This window comes from Rhipicephalus microplus, chromosome 10 (assembly GCF_043290135.1).
Source record: "Rhipicephalus microplus isolate Deutch F79 chromosome 10, USDA_Rmic, whole genome shotgun sequence".
Taxonomy (NCBI): domain Eukaryota; kingdom Metazoa; phylum Arthropoda; class Arachnida; order Ixodida; family Ixodidae; genus Rhipicephalus; species Rhipicephalus microplus.
Genome location: NC_134709.1, coordinates 47,167,964 through 47,194,325, shown reverse-complemented (window position 1 = coordinate 47,194,325; position 26,362 = coordinate 47,167,964). Strand labels below are relative to the sequence as shown.

Here is a 26,362-nt window from a genome sequence, read left to right as displayed (position 1 = left end):
TCAACGCTGCGCTGAGCACCTGATGTTTTGTCTATGCTTGTCCGTTCTTGGCGCTGGCCATGGCCTATCTTCTCCAGCATTACGCACGTCCAAAAAAACTGCTGCTCCCTGCATCCGCAGCGATTGAGGCGGAAGTACAATCGCACACCATGCATTCGAGTTCAGTCGTCAGCCTCATAGTGCGTATTCACTTTAGGACACAGCGCTAGCGAACACCGGTTGCATAAGGAATGCCACGGCTTGTGAGCCGCGAATGCTTTCGTAACACCGTGGACGAATGTACAAGTTTTCACTAGTGAGTATGCTGGTTCAATTACTTTGTTCACTTGGTTCATTGATTCATATTGCGTAATCTGCCTGAGCTACTTAATATCGCATGTATATATTCCAATGCCTACATTTGTTGAGCATTAGGTACGCTGCTTTCGGCAGCGTGATTAACGACTGTGTTGCTGACAAGACGAACAGTCTTTCCTGCCAAGTATATTTAACATTGTTGTGTAGATATATCTTGTCTCCTAATTAACTATCGGAGTGGTAGTCACTCTCGATTTGCAAATGCCCATCAGACCAAATTTTAAGGAATCAAGAAAATGATGTTTTTCGTTACGAAATTTGAGACAGGCCCTCTGTGGGACGTCAATAAAAAGGCAAAAACCAGGTCATTTATTAAGAGTTTCGACAGTCATAGAAAAAGAGAAACTTACATATTGACTAAAACTTAAAAGCAGCTAAAGCTACAAGCAACATTACCGTCTAAGTCAAATTACAAAATATTTCCTCTAGCAGGACACATTGCCCTAGTTGCATGTGTCTGTCGCAATGCATGAAGTAATCAATAGCCTCATTAAGAAACTAGATGGATGGTGAATAACATGAAATAACCACCTTCTATTTTTCACTTGCTCTTTTCGGCATCAGCGGTATAAGAGAAATTCGAGGCTGGTATTCGTTCTCACACAAAATTTCCTCGGTACACTAAAGCAGCATTACGTACCGCTCGTGTTACACTTGTCATGCTCATGGATAGGTGCTATCGCGGGGGTAGCGTAGCGATTGTAATATAAGAAATTATATAGAAATTATAGACATGACTTGTATGTTGAAAGGTGTAGATGCTTAAGTACTTATAGGTGTAAAATCATGTGTGATAAAGCCTTTATTTAGACACCAAGCACTGGCCTCTTTAAATATTCTCGTTATAGTTTACACAAGCTAGCAAATTATGTGTAAGCTCATAATACACATACTACAAACATAACCCTTACTGGATATTTTTAGTATTATTACGCATACTTAACACAAAAGCATAGTTTTTCTGTATTTTGGGCGCTGTTAGAATGTTGTATATGAAGTGAAGCGATGTATTGTTGGAGACGTTGGCAAGCAATCAGCAGTCATAACTGTTTGTTCAACTGTAGTGAATACTGGCTTGCAGAAGATTACGGTAATGGCTCCGACTTTAAGCCTTGGCGTGTCTATAAGAGATAGTATATATCTGCTTACGTTGCGGGTATCAGGCAGGACCTCTCGTGGTGTTGCCATCTAAGGCTGTACTATTAATCTGTGGCTAGCAGTATGTTCAAACAAATAAATAGGTAAATAAATAAATTGCAAATAAATCAATATTAGTAAAAAAAATTTGAGAACCCTACATCACGCTGAGCAGCCCGAACGAATCCGAGATGGGTTTATATACATTTTTGTATCAAGCTACTTTATTCTAAATATAACAATCGCTAACGTGTGACAACTGACATCTTTGTTTGCTTTTCATTGAGATCCTAACCCCTTCACTATAAGCCCAGACAATAGTCTCTCTACAACTAGGAGAATCTTCCAATCAAGTATTAGGTTAAACAACCAATTATTTGATATCATTATGCATTCAGTTATCAAAAAATAGTAAAGCCCTTTCAGCAGCAGGTGGTGTCATTTCGATCAATATGGCCGTGTACGCATACGTGATGTTATCGAAACTAACCAGCAGTCAGATTTTTTTTCTCTTTAAGGCTACGCCTAGTTTGTACAATAGAAGTGTACCTTGTTCTCCTTAAGTGACAAGTCGAGGTCAGCGCACGTCGAGCTAACCAAGTTGACGCCGCATACAGCAATTGTTGCGCAATAGATCTAGGTGACAATTCTCTACGTCCCGGAAGTAACAGGAGGACACTAAAACTGAATATCTTCTGTATAATCAGCATGCGGCCTTGCGGAATGTGCGGAAGCATTCAGAAGATATATTATTCGAGTCTATAGATGTGCTCCACATACAATGCGCCAGCATATCAGCAATGCGAGTGTGGTCCCACTGAGAAGTAGAAAATTAACATTATATAAGAACCAAGAATTTCGCAAGTAATGCATTAGCTTTCAGCCGGAGGAGACAACTTTTCATTTTATAATGGTCTCAATAGAACAATTTTTATAAAACATCTTAAAAGTGGCACTCATCTATTCATTGTAACTACCGAGGTGACTACCAGAAGCATTGCTAGACTGCACTGCATCACAAGCTGTGTATAAATGGGGGACATAGTTATTAACAACTTTATACTAGCGGACTGAGCTTGTACTTCCTAATAACTCAGAGGATGTGTTTGTCAACTCATTGATAGTAGTGATTTGAACCCTCAGTCATTCTACTGCACAACGGCTATTCAGTTGGGGCAGAGTGCACCAGTCTTACAAAGAATCATGCACTACATCAGCAAATTTCAGCGTTGGTCACGTGTTCATCCGCCAATACTTACATCAGTGGTAACGTTAGCTCGTACTAATTGTAAACGGTCCCGCCCGTCTGCAATGGTTAAATTTTGTTTCTTCCTTTTCTGAGCTAGTACTTTTATACTCTAGGAGTGCTCGAGCAGTTTTGCGAATGGTTTATATAAGCTTGTTTATCGGAGGTTCGTTGCCGTACACGAAAGTCAATAGCGATGGAGGTCAACGAAACAAAGAGATCGCTGGTAGAGACGTGGCACGGTGCATCTTTGTTGTAAGATATTCGCTGATGCTTTCGCTCTTACACCCTCTCATAGTTCTCTCTAAGCGTTTGGTAGTTAAGCGAATATAATTCAGTTAACCTTCCTGCTTTTTCTGGTATTTCGCCTCGCTCCTCTATTTGTTCACTCTCACGTTCATGTGTTCTTTTTTACCTTGTTTTTTTCGCGTAATGAAAAAATAAAATAGCATACTGTAATCCAACAGAAAAAAAAAACGCAATGGCTGCAGTACTTGTTGATTCTTTAAACGACGCGATTGGTCAGCGACTAGTCAATGATCGCACGCGTGTGAGACAATCATGATCACGTACGCTTTACACTCGCAAGCAACTCCCAAACCTCCCTTATTTCAAGAATAAGTTAACAATGTTATTGCTCATGTGGTTATTTTGCTTCTGTAGATATTACCGAGACCACAGGTATGGCCACACTGTTAACAGCGTTCGTCTACCTCGTCTTGATAGCAGCAACGCAAGGTGAGTGCTGATGTGACTTCAGAAGAATGCTATTGCGGCGAAATGTGTGCCTGTAGTATTATGTAAGAGGACCCTATCCACGGAGGTCGCGTTGAGACGAGGTGCGGCGCTTGGGGCCCGCGCATTCCTCGATGTCAGTGCGCGTTAGAGAACACCAAATCGTCGAAATTTCCGGAGCCATTAATAAGTCATGTCTCGCATAATATCGTTCTTTTCGTACAAACGACAGTGTACGTTTAAAATATTTACAATTTAGTCGATACCTTCACTTACTGTACATACTCAATTACTACATCGTTTGTTGGTAACAACTATATTACTACTCACGCGAAATACTATTCTCGGTGGGCACTATCCTTTATTACCTTTTGTTTACCCTAAAATTTTTTTATTACTTAACTTTGACTGCCCCACCGCGATGGTCTAGTGGCTAAAGTACTCGGCTGCTGACCCGCAGGTCGTGGGATCGAATCCCGGCTACGGCGGCTACATTTCCGATGGAGGCGGAAATGTTGTAGGCCCGTGCGCTCACATTTGGGCGCACGACAAACAACCCCAGGTGGTCGAAATTTTCGGAGCCTTCCACTACGGCGTCTCTCATATTCATGTGGTGGTTTTGGGACGTTAAACCCCAGGTATCAATACTTAACTTTTATCTTTATGTTATTTTCCTATGGGATATTCCAGAAGGGTTGAGATATTATACAATGAATAAGCTTATAACGATTATCAACGTCAAGTTGCAGCTCGTGTAGCATACATAAAGCTTAGTAGGCAAGAGACTGTGATAACATCGTGGCTAAAGCTGTTCTACTCTTTTGCATCTCTGAAAAATAAAGAAGCAGCAGAGATTTTCGAATGGGCACATCATCAAAAAATTTATTGCATGACCAGTGCTGTAAGATTTTGAAAGTGAAAAACAAACACAATGGTTGAACAAAGCCACATAGACACAATTTATGCATTTACAAGTGTTGAGTTTCAAGTATGCACGGTGTTCCTGTATTTGACTGTCACATACTCTTTAGGCATAACCTATGCATGCACTTTATCTGTGTTAGCGTGCATTTTCCAACACACAGAGAACACATGCTATCTGCGGTACACTCTAAGCCAAAAGGGAGCAACAGGGGTATAGGGGTTGCTCCTTTCAGGGAGCAATTGCATTGCCACTCCCATTACTCCCCTAAAAGGAGTAACTGCAGAGGGACGAACCGTTGCTCTCCTTTCAGTTCCTCCTTCGTGGGATGAACAGTTACTCCATCCAGTTCCTCCCTGCGGACCAACAGTTACTCCCACCAGTTGCTCCCTGCGGACCAACCATTACTCCCACCAGCTGCTCTTCTAAGAGCAACAGTTACTCTTTACCGTTTTTTATAACTTCTCGTCTCTGCATAAACTACCGATTGTATCGCCGAGCAGGATGCGGATGGAATCCTGATCGCTCGCGACCCGTTCCGTCGAATTCAGACATGGACGACTGCTGTCGTTGTCCCACTGGTTGACGATAGTTATAGCGCGAGAACAAAACAACGACACAGATACAAGAAGGACACTCGGAACGTGTTTCTGGGTCGTCGTTTTGTTCTCGCGCTATAACTATCGTCATGCCATACCAACTAGCCCAAGCTTCCACACTTCTAACCCACTGGTTGCTGTCGCGAAGGTTACCGCTGCGAGCCCAACTCCCGCGCTTGCTTGCACGTGACTGTGCTGCCGAGGCCGAGTGGGTCAACTAAAGTACTCATACTGCCCGTAGTCAGCAGGCGCAACCAAGTAACTACGGACTCCGGTGCGTACGCTTGGCGGCAATAGCTCCGGTGTCATGTCCTTGCACCCCGACCCACAAGATCAGCACGTTGTTCCTCATCTGAGAATCAACATTTTATTGCAAGTTAAAGGATCACTAGAAAGAACCAATGCCTTGGTTGAGGTTGACAAACTGCACTTTGAGAACTCAGAGGCCATTACTTTTGTTACCATAGGTTCATATTTAGAAAAAGGAAATCAAGGTTGAAGTTGAGAAATTTCGCACCTAAGTCACCGCACGCGAGGTCAAAATTTTCAAAAGATTTGTTTTTTATTTTCACGACATTAATTCGATAAAATGTTGTGAAACTTCATATACAATGTCTATTGTACCGACAGATGGAAGTTTACTTCATTTGTGCCTATTATAAGCTACGTAGAACCCAATAGACACATTCCGAATCTATGACGTCATGGTGCTTGGCGTGGGAATCTCGAAGTGGCGTCTTCACCCGCATTTCCTTTTCCCGCGTTTTCTCGCCTTCCAAGCGTAGTCTCGCGGTAGGAGTGGCGTTTTTGGCACTTTGATGTTGTGTCTTATAAATACGAGAAAAATCATTTGTCTCTTTTATGCCCCCCCCCCTAAATAAAGCGGGGGAGACGTCGTGCTTGAGAAAACCACTATCAATGATTATAAGACACAATGTAATGGAGGACTCCACAATTTATTTTGACTACCAGGGGATTTCTCATTGCGTGCCTGAATAAGTGTATGCTCATGACCATGTATATCGCCCTCACCGAAATTCGCATGATGGTTCATAATCTAAATCACAATTTCGCTCTCAGAAGCGCAAGATCCTGGTAGCACGCCTACTTGGCACCACATTGAAGTAACTTGCTCGATGTAGCGGCAACGTTGTGGGAACAATTGGGGCTACTAGGACATTTCATTTCATTTCATTGATTTACTCTCAAGGCACTGGGCATTACGGAGAGGAGTGGGACAACAAATGTCAATAAGAAGTAAAACAAAACAGCAGGATTAGAATAAATTATAATGCACTTTCAGAAATGATTGCTTTGAACGCGTTGGCGTCTGTGATTGAAGCGATCGATGCGGGAAGGTGGTTCCAGTCAGTACATGTTCTAGGGATGAAAGAGTTGAAGTGCTGGTTCGTATGGCAGAGAGGAACGCCAACCTTGTATCGATGGTCATTGCGTGCTGATATGTGGACTGGTGGAAAAAACAGTGGATCAGAGAGGGTTCTGTTAGTGTCGTAGATCTTATGAAAGAGACAGAGAAAGAGACAGAGACAGAGGAATAAAGACAGAGAAATAAGGTAGCTTTGCGGATATTAGCAGTAGGTTACTTGCGCCGCTCGCTTTTTATGAGATATGATGAATATATGTGGCTTGCTGTTGAATATGGGTCAAGTGCATTCGACATAATGTAGAGGTGCTTTTTTAAAACACAACGTTTAGAATGGCGAAGTTGCAAGGCTTTGCATTTTTCTCGTATTTTGCAGGTTACTGGGTTGATATATGGTATGGGTGCTCCAGCAATATCTAGCCAGACTTTAAATGTACGCCAACGCTATCTATGACGACGTGACGAAATGCTAGTTGGCAACTACTGCTAGCAAGTTCGACTTCTTTTTGTGTTGTCCCTGAGCGCCTAATTAGGCATTTTCAATGAGTAACCTTCAAGCAGTTAGTCTGGGGTGAATATTTTCATGAGAAAGCTGAATATCACTTTTATTTTCTTCCTTAGCACCCAATTAGACATTTTGAGTAAATAATATTAATAATATTAAGTGATTAACCTGGGCAAAATACTCGCACGAGAAAGTTGTATATCACACTTCCTAGCGTCTGATTACATTGTTTTTGACTTGATATGTATAATCAACTAGCCTCTTACCACTTACTACCAGATAACCGCAAAATACAATAAAATATACCACGTGAGAAGCCCACTTGCGCACCTCTGAGCACCGTGACTTCAGTATAATATATAACGTTTCACACACACGCAAACGACCGTGTAAAGCTCGACCGGGTGCTATCTCGTCAGTACAATGATCATGGTGGTCACGGCGATAATGCTCGTTTTGCTAGCCGCTACAAAAACAAAACCGCTGCATTTGTTTAGAGAAATTTATTCTCACAAACAGTGAACATCGATTACAATTCAATAGAACATCGTGACGGAACACAACATCCACAGACACTCCAAAAGTTTTTACAAAAGATATGTGTACATATGTACATGGAACAAACATCAACAGACACATCAAAATAAGTTACAAAAAGATATGTTTACACATGTACATTACATGGTAAACGAAGAACGCACAAACGAAACGTGAATATCTTTATGCCAGGTACCTAAATGGGATTTACGAGGTATTTGTGCGAGTGCTAAACAAACATTACCACACCACAACCAGGCAGGCCTGAAAACAAGGTTGACACGTCTCTCGCAGACGAACACAAACTGGCAGGACCAGTGTAGAAGGAATCCCTCCTCGCCCAGAAAGAAGAGTTCCTCCGACAAAATAGATAGTAGTTCTTTGTACAGTCGTTCCAAAATTGGGAATAGATCACAACGGCGACGACCTGCTGCAACCGCCTCACAGCGGTTGCGCCAAAGACAGGATCGGCACCAGCAACAATTACAAGGCAGGCGAAGCGGCCTCGAGAACAAAGCCATAAGGAACAAAGCCACTTATTCCGAGGCGCGAAATCCACAAAATAAAGGCTTTCCAGAAAACTCGAGCAATGACGCATTGTCTCAAAACATGTTTATTTGTTTCCCGTAGGAAGTAGTTCAGGCATGTTGATGATTGGACCATTCTTTACCTTTGAGGTGGTCAAGGGTAGGAAGAACACCCCACGACAGCCGCCACATGAAGTCCTGGAGGTGGCCAGGCAGAAATGATGCCATCAGCGCGCTCCAAGACACACGACTAGAGAAGGTACGGCGTGCCGGAGAAACTAACGGGAGCAACAAAGCGGCTGTTGTATCAACGACTGGGTTGTCCAACACATCTACCCTAGGACAAGTGGACTGGATATGGCGAAAAAATGCGACAGCTGTTGCATAAAACGAAGGAAGTGTTTTTGATTTTGGGCTCCGATAAGATGCACATTAGGCAACAAATACCGAATGTGAGTGCCTAGAAAATAATATGCCACAGTTCGCGCAGGCGATTGATCTCCTTGTACAAGGTGCAACAAAAAGTATAGGGTGTTATGCCAGCGAGTCCGCAGCAAACGTCCGTGCCTCTGAAAAAAGCAATCTGTGTCAAGGCCAGTCCGCCTGACGCGATCAACAACTCAACGGCGCCTCTCTGGCGTGCACGTGCAGTGAGTCAGCCTCGGCAAGCGACCCGTCGAGTAAACAACTGGCGTCTTCATGTCTGGGGGTCTGACGCATTGCGCGGCGACCCCATTGGAGGAGTCTGCCCTGACGACCAGCGGCGCTTCTGATTGGACATTTTGGTTGGACCCGGTGCAAATAAAAGAAGCCCTGCGGCGCGTCACGATCAGCGGTCCTAGGGAAAGCTGACCTGTGTGTCAGAGCGAACCCGTTTGAGAGCAGACCTATGTGTTAGAGAGGAGAGCTCGGCTCTTCGAGTCTCTGTCGGCCCCAGTGCCGAATTTGTAATGCCTCTGTATATATGCTGTACATAAACCTTGTTTAACTCACCGTCGTCTCGTCCGCTCGTCTTATCAGCTCTGCGCAGAAGCAGTCGCGAGCTGAGAAACATACGCTACCAAACGGCTGGTGACCTTCCCGGCGGAGTTGGAAGCAGTGGCGCCTTCGGGACCGTGTTGGCGTCGCCGTCTTTCGCAACAGTGGTTGGCAGCTGCGGGATCGGCCGGCGTCAGCGACATCGATGCGGTGAGTGCCTGATGTTTTCCCCTCAGTTCACCAGACTACTCTAGCTCAGGTTGTAGTAGTTTAGAGAAGGGCTGTGTGAAGCATTGAAGGGAGCTTTGATCGTTTCAAGCCAAGTCGAAGCGCTTTGAAACCAAAGTTAATGCAGAGGGGGTAAACACGGGAGTGTGAAAAAATTGCTTGCGCGTCTTGCTAGTAGGCTTATAGTGGGTACGGCAAGTAGATTCTTAACAGGGGCAAACAGCAAGAGGCTAGTGTGAACGATGGAGAACCTTAAAGTGAAGGAACTCATCGAAATTTGTGAGGAACCCGGCATTACTTTGGGCCGTGCGAAACGAAAGCAAGCGATCCTTGAGATCATGAAGGATGAGGGAGTGTCGGCTGAGGAAGTCGATGAGGCCTGGGAGGATATCAAAGCACGCCGCGAGGAGGCTGAAATGCGAGAAGTTCGTGAACGTGAGGTAGCCGAGAGACAGGAGCGCCTCGAGTTGAAACGAATAGAATTGGCAATTCTACAGTGTTCGCAGGCGCCTAGCGTAGCTTCTCCGACGATTCAGGTCAGCGGTTTTAGAATTCGGGACCAACTGCCACCGTTCGTAGTAGGCGAGGACATGGCGAAGTATCTCGTCAAGTTTGAACACGTCTGTGAGCGAAATGCTTTGGAGCGGTCTCTTTGGGCGTGGAACCTGTTAGCTCTTCTTCCCGGCGAAGTGTCCGACGCGATAACTTGCTTGTCGAGGGAAGCGTTTGAGAGCTATGACGAGGTTAAGGAAGTGCTCTTGAGACGTTATAAGTTGTCACCCGAGGCTTTCAGTCAAAGGTTCCGGTATGCTAAAAAGGGGAATGAGTCACATGTTCACTTCGCGTTTCGTCTTAAAGCCGATTTAATTGAATCTCTCAAGGGCGAAGGGGTTTATGACGACCGCGATAAAGTGGTGGAATGTGTTGCATTGAAGCAATTCTACCGCTGCATCGAGGAGGATGTCAAACTTTGGCCGCAGGACAAACTTGGTGAAGTACAGCTAAACAAGGCAGCAGAGTTAGCTGAGGAGTATTATACTCGCCGAAAGTTGCACAGCAGAGCAGTGCGCGTTGAAAAGGATGAGAGAAAAGAGGGCTTTTCAAAGAAACCTGATCAACGGAGACCCGCTCCGCACCGTAATTTCAAGAAGGACCCGTGTCTTACGAAGGACAGTGTAGGGGAAGGGCAAACAGAAGCGGAGAAATCGAGTGAGGTTTCTACCACACGGGCATTTGAATCACGGAAGCCGCTAATCTGCTACAACTGCAAAAAGGAAGGACACATCGCGAGAAACTGTCAGGAAAAGTTTGCCTTCGCAACAATCCGAGAATCAGAAAAAAACATGCGGTTGTTGGAGCCGTATCTCCGAGAAATTAGGGTGAATGAGAAAACGTGCCGAGCACTTAGAGACTTAGCGGCAACCATGGACGTTGTCCATCCTTCATTGGTGTCTCCGGATGACTTTACAGGAGAATGCGTGTGGATCAGGCAAGTCGCCGAGGAGCAGAGTGTTCGCTTACCAATCGCCACGGTTGTCATTGAAGGCCCGTTCGGTAAGCTTCGCAACGAAGCGGCTGTGTCTGCCGCGCTAAATGGTCGTTTTCCTTATCTTTTCTCCAACAACTCAGAGCAGCTTCTCAAAGAGCAGGGCAAATTGTTCTTCCCCAACTTAGCGTGCATGGCCCTCACGCGATCGCAAGCGCGGAAGCTATCGCGGCAGCTTGATCTGGTTCAATGCAGTGAACTCTCAAGTGACCTTGTCGGCGGGTCGACGGAACCCCAGAAAGTCAATTTTCCGCATGAGTCATGTGAGTGGTCACGCGAGCGGCCCGTCGCGGAAGCGGCCGGCGAGGTATGCGTAGAGGGAGACGACATGGCGCCATTGAGTCAGAGCGAGAGGGTTGCAACGCTCTCGCCTGTAGCGGAAAGTTGGAGCGAGCTGTCGAGAGTTCATCGAGAGACGCTCATTCGAGAGCAGCGTGAGGACCTCTCGATTGAAGCGCTAGTGGAAAGCCACAAAAACGCAGCACAAGTGCTGTCGAAGGAGCTCTACGAGAAATCGGTGAAGAAGCGCGCTTTTGAAGTTGATAATCAGGTAATGCTGCTGCAGCCGTCCAAAAGGAACAAGCTTGATATTCATTGGGAAGGGCCCGCCAAAGTGATATCGAAGCTTCCCGATACGAATTATGAAGTGAAATTAGGAAGGCGGCGGAACAAAATTTACCACAGTAACTCGAAAGCAGCCGTAAATCTGCATTTAAGTGCTTCAGAGGAAGAGGAAGCAGAAATTTTTAGTTCTAGTGATATAATCGAAAGGGGATCGGAGGTAACGTTGGAGCAGTTGAACATAGATCCTAGGTTAAGTGAAGTCCAGGAGGGGGACCTGAAAAGGATTGTTTCCGAGTTTGGATACGTGTTCTCGGACCGTCCCGGAGACACGACGGTGATCGAACACGATACCGAGCTAACTTGTGAGGAGCCAATCCCTAGCAAGCCGTATCGTTGTTCTCCTGTGGAACGTCGCAAGTGTGAGCCGCTCTTGGTGCCGCATAGGTATCGTCGCCTAAAAGTGACCGGTTACTGAGTTGGAGCTTGTTGCTCCACAGCACACCTTCGACGTGCGCAAAAAAAAAAAGAGGGAAAGCTATACGCTAATGCAGGTGCATTGAGCAGTGCGTTCTAGCTAGTACCTTCTCAACCTTTCGGTTTCTCGCTGGCGATTCGGGGCAAAATTTTGACCTCATCACGACCTGGGCGGAGCGCTCTCGTTCAGAGTGATCTCAAGGGGCCAACTTTATGTGGTATTCTAATTCGTTGCGTTGTTGTAAGTGTGAAAAATTCAAGTTCTTTAAGAGTCTTGTGTCCCACATGTGCCTCTTGATGTAGAGGGAATGAAATTCCGATAGACACTTAGCTAGGTATATGTTGTACTATACTTTGTCTGGTGTTCTGTCGGGTGACCGAGGGCACTTGCGCGTGTCGTGTGTTGTCTGTTGTGGAACCGTTCTTGCCAAGTTGCAGAACCATCGACAAGTGCTGAAACCGAAGATAGTCAGAAGAGACGAGCGAAGCTGGCCGGAGAGTTGTGGCGACAAGCCAGTGGAGCTGGGATCCGTCGTCAAGAATGGAATGTGTTCCTGGAACAGTCTGGAGCTGTATTCTCCCCATGGCCCTGGAGGCGAACCTGGAGGGACCTGGCGAACGAGCGCACCTGATATCCGAGCCCCGTGGAAGCAGCTCGTCTTCCCGGTGCATTGTCTGGCGGCGGGGGTGCTGTTACGCCAGCGAGTCCGCAGCAAACGTCCGTGCCTCTGAAAAAGGCAATCTGTGTCAAGGCCAGTCCGCCTGACGCGATCAACAACTCAACGGCGCCTCTCTGGCGTGCACGTGCAGTGAGTCAGCCTCGGCAAGCGACCCGTCGAGTAAACAACTGGCGTCTTCATGTCTGGGGGTCTGACGCATTGCGCGGCGACCCCATTTGAGGAGTCGGCCCTGACGACCAGCAGCGCTTCTGATTGGACATTTTGGTTGGACCCGGTGCAAATAAAAGAAGCCCTGCGGCGCGTCACGATCGGCGGTACTAGGGAAAGCTGACCTGTGTGTCAGAGCGAACCCGTTTGAGAGCAGACCTATCTGTTAGAGAGGATAGCTCGGCTCTTCGAGGCTCTGTCGGCCCCAGTGCCGAATTTGTAATGCCTCTGTATATATGCTGTACATAAACCTTGTTTAACTCACCGTCGTCTCGTCCGCTCGTCTTATCAGCTCTGCGCAGAAGCAGTCGCGAGCTGAGAAACATACGCTACCAAACGGCTGGTGACCTTCCCGGCGGAGTTGGAAGCAGTGGCGCCTTCGGGACCGTGTTGGCGTCGCCGTCTTTCGCAACAAGGGTCAGTAGCCGGCAGCGTATTGACACCGAAGGTAAAGTGAAGCCTCCCTCGGCACGCTGCTGTCCGAACGCCGCATGAGAAACCAACTCAGTGCCACCGCCCCAAAAGAAGGAACACAAAGCAGACTGCAATGATCGCACGATGCGTAAAGGTGGCTGATCCACGCGAGAAAGCTACCAAATGCGACCGAAGAACACAGTCTGCGCAAGGTACCTTCGCTCAAGAAGCGGGAAGTCAAAATCAAGTGACTTCTCAATTTTTTGTTTTACTTCGTCTGACCAAGCGGAATCACAAATGTCGTAGTGGTTGTACAGAATTCCTAAAATGCGAAGAGACGCAGATGGCTGAAGAAGAGACGTGGAGCTAAGTCTAAAGTTTGGACAGCCGATGAACAAACACCGGGATTTAGAGAGGTTTAGCGCGGCACCTGAAATGTCACGCTACTGAAACAATAAATGCAGTCTATGTGAAAGACAATATTCCTCTAAAAGGTACAGGATAATGTCGTCAGCAAAAGATGTGAATTTTACGGCACCGCTGTGCGCAAGCGCAAGACCCCGGACATGTGAATCCGCTTCTACAGCACACAAAAATGACTCAAAGCTGAGGACAAATAGAACAGGAGACAATGGGCATCTCTGACAGACCCCACGTGTAATACAAAAGGTAGCACTCTCCCAATCATCTAGAACTAGTATGCCTTTATACCAGAGTATGTATGTCTAATTAATTCCACAAAAGTACCAGGAAAACCAAAGGCTCTCAGCACGTTGAAGATATACGTGTGCTCTAGTCTGTCGAATGCTTTCTCTTGGTCCAAAGACACAAGAAGACCACGCGCAGATCGCGACAGAGCATAGGCTATGATATCCTGGGTAGTAAAGGACAAGCTGTGTATTTCCCGTCCAGGCATAGATGAAGCCTGGTGATGACCCACCACACTTTTCAACAGAGCCCTCAAACGTTGAACAATCACCGTCGCAAATATCCTATAGTCAACGTTAAGAAGCGTGATAGGTCTCCAATCTTCACGATTAGCAGAGGAAGCGTCACCATTTGGAATAAGCACAATGCGTACATTTCGAAAACTTGACGGAAAGACATCATCCTAGAAAAATCACCTGATAACCGCGGTTAGGGCAGTACCAAGCCCATTCCAAAATGGCAAATAAAATTCAACTGGAAAACCGTCTAGCACAGGGGCTGTCCCCCGTTTTAGGGGCGAAGCTCCTGATGGCGTGGCTTGTGCGTCCCTCATAGTACGTAACCACCAGTGGCACATACCCGAAATAGTGGTTCTTACGATTTTGATCTCCAAGGTGGTTCCGGTGAGAGATTTCTTCTGTGCGTTGTTTAACAATAAAAGATAGTGCTCAATGCACATGTTAATGGCTGCTAAGGGGAATGAGAGACAGGAGCATTTGGCCTTTAGGTACGCGCACGCTGCGATCCCCATTAGCAGCTATTGGCATGTACATTGAGCACGATCTGACAAGAAAGGGTTGCTACGTTATACTCGCTGGGTGTAACCTCCTTGGTTTTAGAAAGGTTTAGCGAGCGTTGGGCCGCATAGCTATGAATACAGAGAACTAGTGTATACCATGAACTCGAGGTGGTTAAAGGTGGGAAGTAAACCCGAAGCACAAGCCATAAGAAAGTGTGCATGTGCCACCTCCCATTTAGTCCTTGAAATGTCCGCTGGATGGCGATGCGTCTATATGGAGAATATATGATGAAAAGATGCGAGATGGTGGTACTTGGAGTGCTCAATAGATGGACGAACGGACACACAGACAGATGCATGGATGGACGCATGAACGGACGCAGGCGCGGATGCATGGACGAACGCAGGGACGGACGCATGAACAGACACACGCACGGACGGGTGGATGGACGCATGGACGGTTACACAGACGTACGCAGGAACGGACGGAAGCAAGAACGAATGGACGGATGAATGCTTCGCCCCACTCCCCATCATTCACTCCGTGGATATGCTGCCATTTTTTTTATAGACTGTAGTGCTCTCTTTACCTCTTCGACTGATTGAGGGACGTGCAGAGAATCAGCAGTTTGTTGAGCAACGCCAGGCAAACCTCTAAGCATAAGTGGTAATATATCACAGCTTGTCCACACGGCCGAACATGACATGTCTTCAAAATGTGCCAGAAAAAGAGATCGATCACGTGTAGTAAGCGGCTGTGTAGGTACTGTCTGCGTGGCAATAAAAACAAGTGATTGTAACTGCCCAAAACACGATTGCCTAGCATAGGGTAGCACCTAAATGTGGGCACAAGGGTTGTGCCTACAACGCCATGCAGCCGCTGCCAGACAAGAGACGGCAATCAAACGCTGGAAGCGTTCCCGTAATTCATGTTGCCAAGCTCGCATCAAAGGAGACGGCGTTTCGGCGCGCAAGGCGATGCGTAACTTCGCTGCAGTATCGGCCAGCTCCTCAGAAACGCCCCGTCCCGCCTACCGTGATTATCCACACGTACACGATACGCCTCTAGATGAGGACATTACACAAGCAGAGGTTAAGGCAGCTTTGCAAAGCATTAAGCGCAACACAGCACCCGGTACAGACGGGATTACGTACACACTTCTGCGTAATTTAGATGACCAGTCCATCGAATATTTAACCGCTTTTTACAACGAACATTGGAAAAACGGCAGGCTACCACAGGAGTGGCGACACGCAGAAATCATACTTATTCCAGAGTCCTTCAATGCTTTTATTGAAGGACTCTGGAATAAAAGTATTGAAGGACTCTGCTTATTCCAAAGCCTGGCAAGCCGCTATCCCTCCAGAATCTTCTACTATATCCTTAACTTCATGTGTAGCTAAACTCTTTGAACGCGTTGTTCTCTCTCGACTACAACCATTTGTCGAAGACAATCACTTTTTTCCTGATACACTATTCGGCTACCGTCCTGGTATCTCTACACAGGACGTATTATTACAGCTTAAGGAGGACGTGTTGGATAACCCCACTTCAAACCAGGTCCGAGCTATTCTGGCCCTGGATCTGAAGGGTGCTTTTGACAACGTCTCCCACGACCTTATTCTTGACAATCTCGCTTCATCTCAGTGTGGTTCACGTATCTACAATTGCCCCGCCACGGTGGTCTAGTGGCTAAAGTACTCGGCTGCTGACCCGCAGGTCGCGGGTTCAAATTTCGGCTGCGGCGGCTGCATTTCCGATGGAGGCGGAAGTGTCGAGGCCCGTGTGCTCAGATTTGGGTGCACGTTAAAGAACGCCAGGTGGTCAAAATTTCCGGAGCCCTCCACTACGGCGTCTCTCATAATCATATGGTGGTTTTGGGACGTTAAACCCTACAAATCATCATCGTATCTACAATTACGTCAGGTCCTTTCTTTCTGACCGCACGGCCACTATTGGGATTGGAGACCTCCGTTCGGACGTCATTCGTCTCGCAGGCAGAGGAACACCACAGGGCTCGGTTCTCTCGCCCACTTTGTTCAACGTGGCTATGGCTAAACTCCCTTCCCTATTACAACAGGTTCCCAACATCCAGCATGCCATCTATGCAGATGACATTACAATTTGGGCGACCAAAGGATCAGACGGAACCATTCAGGACGCCCTACAGGAAGCTGTGTCTGTGATACAAGACTATGCTGCTGCCGGCAGCCTTACGTGTTCAGTGGATAAGTCGGAGTTGTTATTAGTATACAAGCGGCGCGGCAAAACCGCTGATCCTCCTGACATTTCGCTGTTTCTTGATGGCCATCCTATCCCTCTGGTACCACGAATTAGCATTTTAGGCCTCTACCTTCAATCCGATGGCAAGGCCTCGTACACTACACACCTTCTGGCTCAGCAGATAACTCAAATTACACACATGATTCAACGCATCACCAATCGCAGGAGAGGCCTCTGTGAGAAGGATGTCCTCCGCTTAGTACAAGCACTCATAGTTAGTCGGCTCACCTATCATGTTTCCTTTCACAATCTCACTCTAGCTCAAATAAAAAAGATGGACATCCTTCTACGGACAGCTGTGAAGACGGCTATCGGCTTGCCTCCACACGCATCTACACAACGCCTCCTTCAAATAGGAGTCCACAACACCATAACCGAACTCATCGAGGCCCAGCACAACAGTCAGCTCCAACGGCTCAGGCAGACCCGTCAGGGCTGCGCCATCCTATCTCGTCTTGGCTACCCGATTCCTCAAGAACCCGCACAAGTACCGCGATATAAACTTGCTTCTACTGTCCGCGCACTGATGAAAGTGCCTCCGATTTCACGCAATATGAATCCCTCCCGCCACGCCGGTCATCGACGTGCCCGAATTCAGGCTATGACACGCGTGTTTGGTGATGGTACATCAGACCTACAAGTACTTTACACTGGTGCAGCCCGCTACCCAGAGAAGTCAGCCATGTGTTTAGCCGTGACAGATGACACAGACGCACTTGTGGTGTCTGCCACACTTCGCCCTACAGACAGTGGTCTGGCAGAGGAGGGAGCTCTCGCTCTGGCAATTGTTTACGCTACGACACTGTCACATGACTCCCCTGTCACTATTGTAACAGATTCACAAGCTGCTTGCCGTGCTTTCGCTCAAGGACTTGTGGCTGCACATACACACAATATCCTCTCTTCTGTCTCACCATCCGCATTACGTCCTGTGTGTATCGTCTGGACTCCTGGACACGCCTCTCTCCATGGTAATGAACGCGTTCATGCGGTTGCCCGAGAGCTGACCGGCCGGGCTCTATTGTAAGAGCTGTTCAATCCAGACGACGCATCGACAGAACCACTAAACTACAACGCTACGTTGCAGTACTATCGACAGAGCCGTTATACGTATCCTCCCCCTCATCCTTCACTTAACAGAGCAGATGCTGTCGCTTGGCGGCCACTACAGACCAATTCATTTCCTTGCCTTTATATGGTAAATCGCTTTCATCCGACTCTCTACCCCTCCTACTGCCCCTTCTGTGGATCCGTACCGACGGTGTACCACTCCACGTGGGAATGCTCTGCCCCACAGGGCGTGCCTCCCATTCCCAATCCCACCCCTTCCTCTTGGGAGTCTGCACTGCTCAGCTTACGCCGGCAGGAACAGCAGCAGCTGGTCCAGCGGGCTCGCAGGGTCGCGCAAGGCAATGGAGCCCTGGACTGAGGGCCCCACCCAAAGAAGGCTCAGTGTGCATTTGTTATTAATAAATGTTTATTCTCTCTTTATTCTCTCAGAAACGCCACGACGAAGTGAACACCCTTGAACTGAGCAGTGCAGACACCACTTCGTTTTAAGCGCATTCCGATCAAATGAATCAGACGCAGCGAGTGACACCCGTATTGCACGGGATAAATTTGACCGAGAGCATGCGTCCAGGAGGACGCGAACATGAAGACACCATGGTTTCTCCGAAAACTAGAATAGAATTTTTAGTTCTAAGAGGATCGGACGATGCTCAGAGATGTAGACGGCGAAGGTGGGATGGGCAGAACACGTAAGTCGGAGACAAACGCCTCTAAAGCATTTGGAATATAAGCCCGGTCGAGTCTGCTGGAGGATGGTCCGCGGCGCCATGTCTAAACAAAAAAATTCCTGTGCACGACAATATGCGCATCCAGCAATTAAAAATGCTGGACAAGGCGTTGCAGCTCACGTGAATTCCAAGCAGACCAACCGCCGCCAGGGCATTGTAGATCGCATTTAGCACACAGTAAAAGTCTCCCGTTAGAATTACGTGACGACAGTCTAGAAAACGAACATCCAAATTTCAAAAAAAGTTATTAGGCTATCCGGCTTGTGCAGACGCATACACACGGAGTATCCTCATTTGACAAGAAAAGTAAGTAAAATCTAGGGCCATAATTCTACCAACGCCGTCAAAAAGTGTGTGGTGACCTCTCAATAAAGCCCGAATAAATATAATGATGACTACTCCCGTAAAACGAGATGTAGCGAAAGAGAAATAGCAATATAAGTTTAACTTTTCTTTAAAAGCCGTTACGTCAGATAGTGAAAAAACTTAGTTTCCTGCAGGCACAAAACATCACAATTTGCAGCACGTGCCACACTAATCACCTCGGCCTGCTTTACCGGACGGCGAAAACCTTTTAGGTCGAAGAAAATAATATTTGATGTGGTAGCCATCGTAAACAATACAGACAAATTTCGATACTAAACTCACAGTTCTTACAGACGCGAGAGCAGGTGCCCCGCAAGCAGCTCAATCACTTCTTATGAACAGGTGACCCACCGGAAGCGCGGGGCTTCCGGCGCTGCATCGAAGTCCGCTGAAAACTTCTGTTTCTGCTGGGAGCCCTCGAGTCGCTGCTGGATATTCGGTGGCGCTTGGTGCCGAGGCTCTTGGGCGAAGATGGCATAGGTTCATCTAAACTATCCTGGCTGCTTGGAGTGCGGTCGGTGTCCAACTTCAGGGCCTTGTCACTCCTAGTACTGCTCGAGTCCTCGTTGATGGAAACCTCGTCCCCTTGGGACAAAGTCTTTTCAAATATAGAAGGACTAACAGAATACTGGGCAGCCATGGGGTGATCATCAGATTTACCGTCATCATCTGCAACGTGTTCACCGAGAGGCACCTCCTCTTTTGAGGGCTCGATCTGTGGTTTTGTGGGAATCACCACTGGTCACGGGCCCTTAGATAGATCATTTGCACCTTGAAGGGCTGCCTAGTCGGGCAGGCTGCAGACACTGCGGGCGTTTGGTGTGGCGTGTGGTGTGGCGTTGCAGTACGCCCAACTTCGTTCTGGCAAATATCTGGGTCTGGCGTCGATGATACGACGTTCTTGTTCTTGGATTGCGTTCCTGGTTGAAGTGGTGGGTAATTCTTGAAGGCTGCCTCAGAATATGACGGCCTGATAGTGCAGGCGACAGTGGCATACGGGTCACCACAACGGCGACACGGCAGCGAGCAGCCCTCCCCGTCGTGCCCGTCGTGCACCTTCCACAAAACGGAGCTGTGCAGTTTATGCGGAAGTGCCCACTGTCTCCACATCGATGGCACACTCGCTGGATCCCTTTATAGTCACAGGTCACTCGATGGCCTGCGACTTTGAGGTAGCTGGGCACCGGTGACGATGTCTTCATTTCTATCCCGACGAATCGCGTCCCAGTGGTTATGGTTGGGCGCGACCCCACGAGTTCTCTGCTGATGTGCAGCACCTTCACGTAGGGAGACAATGCTTGCGCGAGGACCTCACTGGGGACGGGGCACGGCAGGAACCGAATGGTGTTTTGAGTGACTTGAGGTCACAGGGGCACGACAGAAACGCGCTCTCCTCTGACGATGAGGTGGGACGCGTCGATGATTTGAGCCAGAGTGGCTTCACGGTTAACGGTGGCTTGTTAATTCCGGCCTCTAAAGTGCTGTACACAGTAGACCTCCTCGATTCCTACTATTGAAGACGTCGCGTCAACAACGTCTTCGGGACTAGTCTCCTCGGGGCTGACTACTGCCCCCGAAGTTTGGACAGCCAGCCCCCGAAGAAGGCTAGCGGGGCTGGCTTGCCCTTACGGGCGTCCGCCAGCGCAGGGACGCCCTGAGACGTTATCGCCGACAAGGATGGAAGACGAGCACGAGCACGAAACGTTCGTTTCGTGGATGTAGTTTTTGTGATTAGAAAAAAGTAGTTAACAATTTCGAGTACTCTGTACTCTACTATACGAGAGCACAAGGCCGTCCCGTTTGCCTAGCTAAAACCTATGAGGTTACGCTCAGCGAGTTTCAGTTAACGTTCAAACTATTGTGAGGGCATTGCAACGTTTGTAACGGACCGTTATAGAGAATAGAAATCGTGGCACGCTTAGGTGCGCAAGTGAGCCCGGCACTCGGTACTTTATTTTATGGTATTTCGTGAGCATCCGTAGTGAGTAGAATAGACTAGTAGTCGTGAACAAGTAAGAAAGGTACAGATTTTTTAACCGGGGGTTTTAGTATGTGAGCTACGTGCAAATATGCGTACTTCACACGGATGTTGTTTTGGTGAAAATCTCACAAGTTTCATTGGACGCTTGTGGGCGGGCTGGTCCGTACACTGCTATTTTGTTTGCTAGTTTACCGAAGTGTTCGACGAAAATGAGTCCCGGGATACTATTTCATGTTTATTCGATGAATGTGGGCCCAACAATGCTTTAATTAAACGGCTATGAAAAGCTATTCAAGCACGAGAGGTAATCTATAGCCGTGGAAGATTCGGCAACGTTGCGTTTAAATCGACAAGTAATTCGCTTGTTATAACATAAAGCTGAGATATAGTTGGTACGTATTCAATCTAAACAGACCAGGCGTGCAAACATGGTCACAAGATGAACGTCAGGCGTTTGTGGCGTCTTGAGGAGGAGGAGTAAAACTTTATTCATCCCAAGAGGGAAATGTGCGCTGGTGAAGTGTCAATGGAGCCTACCCAGCGTAGGTCTCCGCTACCCTCTTGGGCCAATCCAAAATCTGGTCCTGGACCTCGGGCGCCGAGTTGCACATAGCAGCCTCCCACGGCTCCTTACTATTAATGTGTAGAGAATTAGGTGGTGGGTTTTGAGTACACCCCCACATGATGTGGTCTAGGTTAGCTCTTTGTTGGCAGAAAATGCACAAAGGGGAGGAGTATATGGCAGGGTGTATAAGATGGTGAAAAGATGGGGTAGGAAACGTACGCTTCTGTAGCTAGTGCCATAGTATTTGATGGTAGCGCGAAGCTGCATGATGTAAGGGGGAGTATATAGTGCGCTACAGGAGGTAGTGATTTGTTATATCGTGGAAGATCAAAAGACGATCTCTCGCACTGAAAAAGGCCGTGTAAGCTCAGACGCCATCAGAGGCCTGTGCTCGGCCAGTCATTGCTCGAGGACAGGTATAAGCCGCCTCATTGCCACTCAACCCCTCAAGCGCGGGCGTCCATATGAGAGCAACGTCTTGCGTCGGAGGATGTTTCTTAAGAATTGAAAGGGCAGTTGATGAGATGCGACCTGCGCTGAAGTTGCGTATGGCAGTTTTGGAGTCACTTGCAATTGTAGTCATATTGGGGATGGATCGACCTAAAGCGATGGCTGCCTCCAATGCAATCACCAAAGAGTTGACAGTGATGGATGCCATTGTGAGCGCCTTGCCGTTATAATCGACAGCAGAGAGGGCATAGGATGAGGAGGATGGGTATTCTGCCGCATCGACATAGAGCACGTCATTGGCTCCATGCATTTTTTTCTGAACAGCTTTTGCTCTTTGGATTCGACGCTTAGTGTGATATGTTGGATGCATGTTTTTAAGAAGGGGCGGTATAAGTAATTGTTCATGTATGTTTTGGGGAATGTTGTATTTAGCATTGGTGAGTGAGGTGAAGTTAATTCGGGTATACGATAAAATGTGGCGACCTGTGCTAGTGGTCGCAAGCCTTGCGTATTGAGCTGTTAAATGGGCTGCACGGATTTCACATAGGGTATTTATGACACCTGTCTGGTGGAGTCGTGCGTTAGGGGTATTTATTGCAATGCCTAGTGCGTATTTGTGGCGTCTTGAATTCCTTCTTGCGTCCGAAGCAGTTCGCAGTTCAACTCGAGTTTGGTATCGCCTTTCGTTCTAACAGGAGCAACTTCTATCGGAAGCTGCGGTGGTGGCGGCCACTACTGCTGGGACCACCATCGCTGCTGCCACGTATTGCAGTCGGGGGCCCACCTTCCCACCAGCCTCCACCACACAACGTCGTGCTGCGCCCAAGGCAGCCACCGCCAGTGTCCTCGCATCCGCGGTTGCTATAGTAACCTCGGCGGCGTCGGCTCGCATTCGGGCATTTACAATTCCCCGGGCACTTACATTCAGTCTGGAACCTACAATTCGCCGGGCGTGCACGCTCAGTCTGGCATTTACAACCAGCGCGGCAGTTACAATCAGCCCAGCGTGTACAGTCAGTCGAGCTATCGGTCCCAGCAAACGTACAACAATCCGTCCCTGCACGACCGTGACCGCGAACATCAAACGGTTACGCACAGGCGAACGGTTTATTATTCCCGAGCCGCTGCTCTGCCTAGGCCACCCATTGCCGCTTTCGCCTTGAGTTTCATTTTCATATGGATGTTCCGTACGGGAAAGTTTACAGTATAGTTGATTGATCGTTGGGGACATGTTTTCTATATTTAATAAATATATATGACTTCAATTTAGGATGGTGTCGTTCTTGTGCACGTTGTGTCGCATCGCGAAAAAAGCTCCGGCCGACGTACACTCCTACTATGCTTTATGTTCTGAAAGTGGTAGTGACACACAAATTTTCAGTTATTGTTTTTTTTTGCTTGAAATGATAGGCTGGGCTTCTGAGAGCGTCGGAAATGCACACGTAAGTGTGAGTGCACCCTCAAAAATTATTTACAACATGCCCTTAAAAGTTAGTTCCAGTTCCTACTGTGTATGCCTTCACGTCACGACATGTTATGCGCAGTGCCATTAGGAAGTGTATGTGCACGCGCACGTTGTCGCGGTGTGTCCTCGTCCACGCGTTGATTGATTGATTGATATGTGGGGTTTAACGTCCAAAAACCACCATATGATTATGAGAGACGCCAAAAAATAACCAGCTGTGAGCAGGAAACACCTTGTCCACGCGTAACTTCTTCGAACAGTTCCTGTGCCTACTGATAAGCGCATATCTCGTATTCGCGTGCACGTGCACTCTTAATGCCCAAACTCCATAAGCGCGAAAATGCACGCGACAGCGACGAGCGACGCTATGAGCGACGAAACAGGGCGTTCGCGCGACGTGTCGCGTGCTCGTTTTCGCGCGATCGCTCGGTTCTCCAGATTTGGAAACCATCGCTCATCGCCCGGAAGTGCTGGGCTCAAGCAGCCAATAGCGAAAAACCGGAAAAGACGAAGACTACATAGGTGCACGTGACCCTGCCCGAGTCACGTATGCGCAACAAGAAATAACGCAATGTTTATTGCGCACGCGCATATAAAAAATGCTGCAAGGCAATAATAAACACTTTCCGTTCAATTACACAACAATATATCTTATTTTTAAATTGGAAACCGCTCGCTACGCGGTTTTCTTGGTGCGAGCTGACGGCCTCATGCCAGCAACAGTGGAGTTCGCTCGCCGAAGCCGTCGCGTGAATGAGGTTTGCCTGCGCTAGCGACTGATCGCGCGACGCCGATATACGTCGCGTCGCTTGTCGCTGTCACGTGCATTTTCGCGCTTTTGAGGTTTGGGCTTTAAGACACAGCTTTCTCGCTTAACAGGTACGCTACATGACTGTGACCACACGATCGCAAGGCGCGAGCAGACGATCGAGAAAGCGACATGCAAGCTCCCGTTTTTTTTTTTTTTGTGCTTGATGTCATCACAACTATAGTATACCAGAATTAGTACTGTAGCCTGAAGTCAAGTTAGTGACGTTGTCAGTATGTGTGCCTCGAGAAAATTGTGTTTATTTTCAAAACGAACTATAAGTATTTGCTGAGCATCACACTTCCTCAGAACTCTATATGCCTACAGGAGACATATGGCAGAGTAAACTCACCTTAGAAAAAAAGGTGTTGGTACCCCTTTAAAGGCCAAAATCTTAAATGGCTCATTAAACGTACAAAAATGACCATTGATTTCGGCAGCGTCAACAAGTATTGCGAAATGTGGTTATCCGCCTATGACATCATCCTATGACACTGCCGTGACGGGACAGGTCGCCAACGTTTATCAACTTAACCTGACGCCACAATGACGTCATATCAGGCCATGTCACTAGAACACGTGACTACATGAATCTTCGTTTGGTCAAAGGTGAGCCAATCACGCAGACACTGCGGAACGGAGCTTGTTCTGGTTTGGCGTTTTGAATTAAGATGAAAATTGAATTTCTGACTTTATTGCATCATCCACAACTCGTCATTACAGCGCCGTACTACATAGCGAGTGTTTTTGACACCACGATCATTTTGTGACTGTGCACGCGCACTTTGAATTCGCAACCTTAGATGTTCATAGATAGCGTAAAAATGTTTTGATTATTTTTCTTTTTGAACTCGCTTGTTGCGAAGGAGTTGGTGTTATATCTTCTCGGCTATTGTTTTGCTCATGTCTGCGATTCCTGTCAGCCGTATAGCTTTCTACGTGGCTCAGCCTGATTTGCGTTATCCAAGTATTGGAAATAGTGGTATTCAACTTTTACCTGTAACGCTGTCACATGTGTGGTGCCAAACAAATAGTTTATAACTATATTATAATAATTATAACTATACTATAACTATATAATCTATATTATAACAATTAGGTTCTTCTATTCGCTGTTTATTTTCTTTTATCCATTTTTTCTCTGCATTCTAAATCAGTGTATCTTCTTGTCGCATGTTTTGTGTTATTTTGTACTTTGCGCAAAATATGTATGTTATTGCGTTATTTTGTACCCTGCACCTTTACTAAGATCTAGACGTGCACATGAGCATTTCGGAGCGTTATGGGCTTCTTCAGTTCTTATGCATACGTAGGTATAGAAGTATGCGTACATTCCCCCAACCATGCGACGTGCAAGCTATTGCAATACCTTAACTCACATCATCAAGCTCGGCTGCGCAACATCATGTTACTAAAGCCCCAACTATCATTGCGGTTTCATCCGAAAGACAACCTTATAAACAGGACATGCAATATAACATTTTTTAATCAATATACAAACACATGAATTTAAATGAGCCATGTGCAGGCAAGTAAACATTTCTACCATGAAGATGTGCTACGGCACGCATTATATTAACTTGTGCCACGGCATACAATACAATAAGCTTTATTTTTGGGAAATCTGTGTGACGTTCTTTGTGAATTTCTGCTTTAAATGGCTGGTTGTTATTTTCGCTCTCTTAACCTCTGCTTCACTTTGAAGCATTTCATAGAACCACCTTACGGTACAGTACACTTTAGTACAGTAGACTAGTGGTATAAAATGCAGGCAGAGCGCAGACGTGACGCTGCAGCTGCATCAATTTCTTTTAAATGCGAAGCATTTTTTAGCGAACTTCAGCAACGTTGAGCGTATCTATCTATCTATCTATCTATCTATCCAGCCGCTTACATTTGGGTGCTCTTGTGGTCACCCCCTTCACTTGACGTGAACTAAAAATTACCATGAGAGGGTAAGGTAAGATGGTTTGGCGAATATGGCGCACTGGCCAAGACATGAATAATGTCACAATCCCGTCGCGTACGTCATGAAACACTTCCCGCCATACAGTGGAACATACGCACGGGTGGGTATGTGCCGCCGGTATGGGTATATGTGCCACAGGTGTTTGACACTTTGTAGCTACCCAGGAACGACGAGAACACGCATGGGCA

At 47.2% G+C, this 26,362-nt stretch overlaps 1 protein-coding gene across 1 annotated transcript; it reads left to right on the top strand.

The window, feature by feature from the left end:
- The first annotated feature begins 160 nt into the window (after positions 1–160).
- Positions 161–23,201, top strand: LOC142774374 (uncharacterized). The gene is made up of 3 exons (XM_075874758.1): positions 161–295; positions 3,404–3,478; positions 22,628–23,201. The coding sequence occupies exons 2-3, from the start codon at positions 3,424–3,426 to the stop codon at positions 23,140–23,142; spliced, it is 570 nt and encodes a 189-aa protein (XP_075730873.1). The 5' UTR covers positions 161–295; positions 3,404–3,423; the 3' UTR covers positions 23,143–23,201.
- The last annotated feature ends 3,161 nt before the right edge of the window (positions 23,202–26,362 follow it).

Coding starts and splice junctions, on each gene's coding strand:
- LOC142774374 (XM_075874758.1), top strand. CDS start 3,424: ATGGCCACACTGTTAACAGCGTTCGTCTACCTCGTCTTGATAGCAGCA. Junction 3,479..22,627: donor CTTGATAGCAGCAACGCAAG/GTGAGTGCTGAT, acceptor TCGTTCTAACAG/GAGCAACTTCTATCGGAAGC.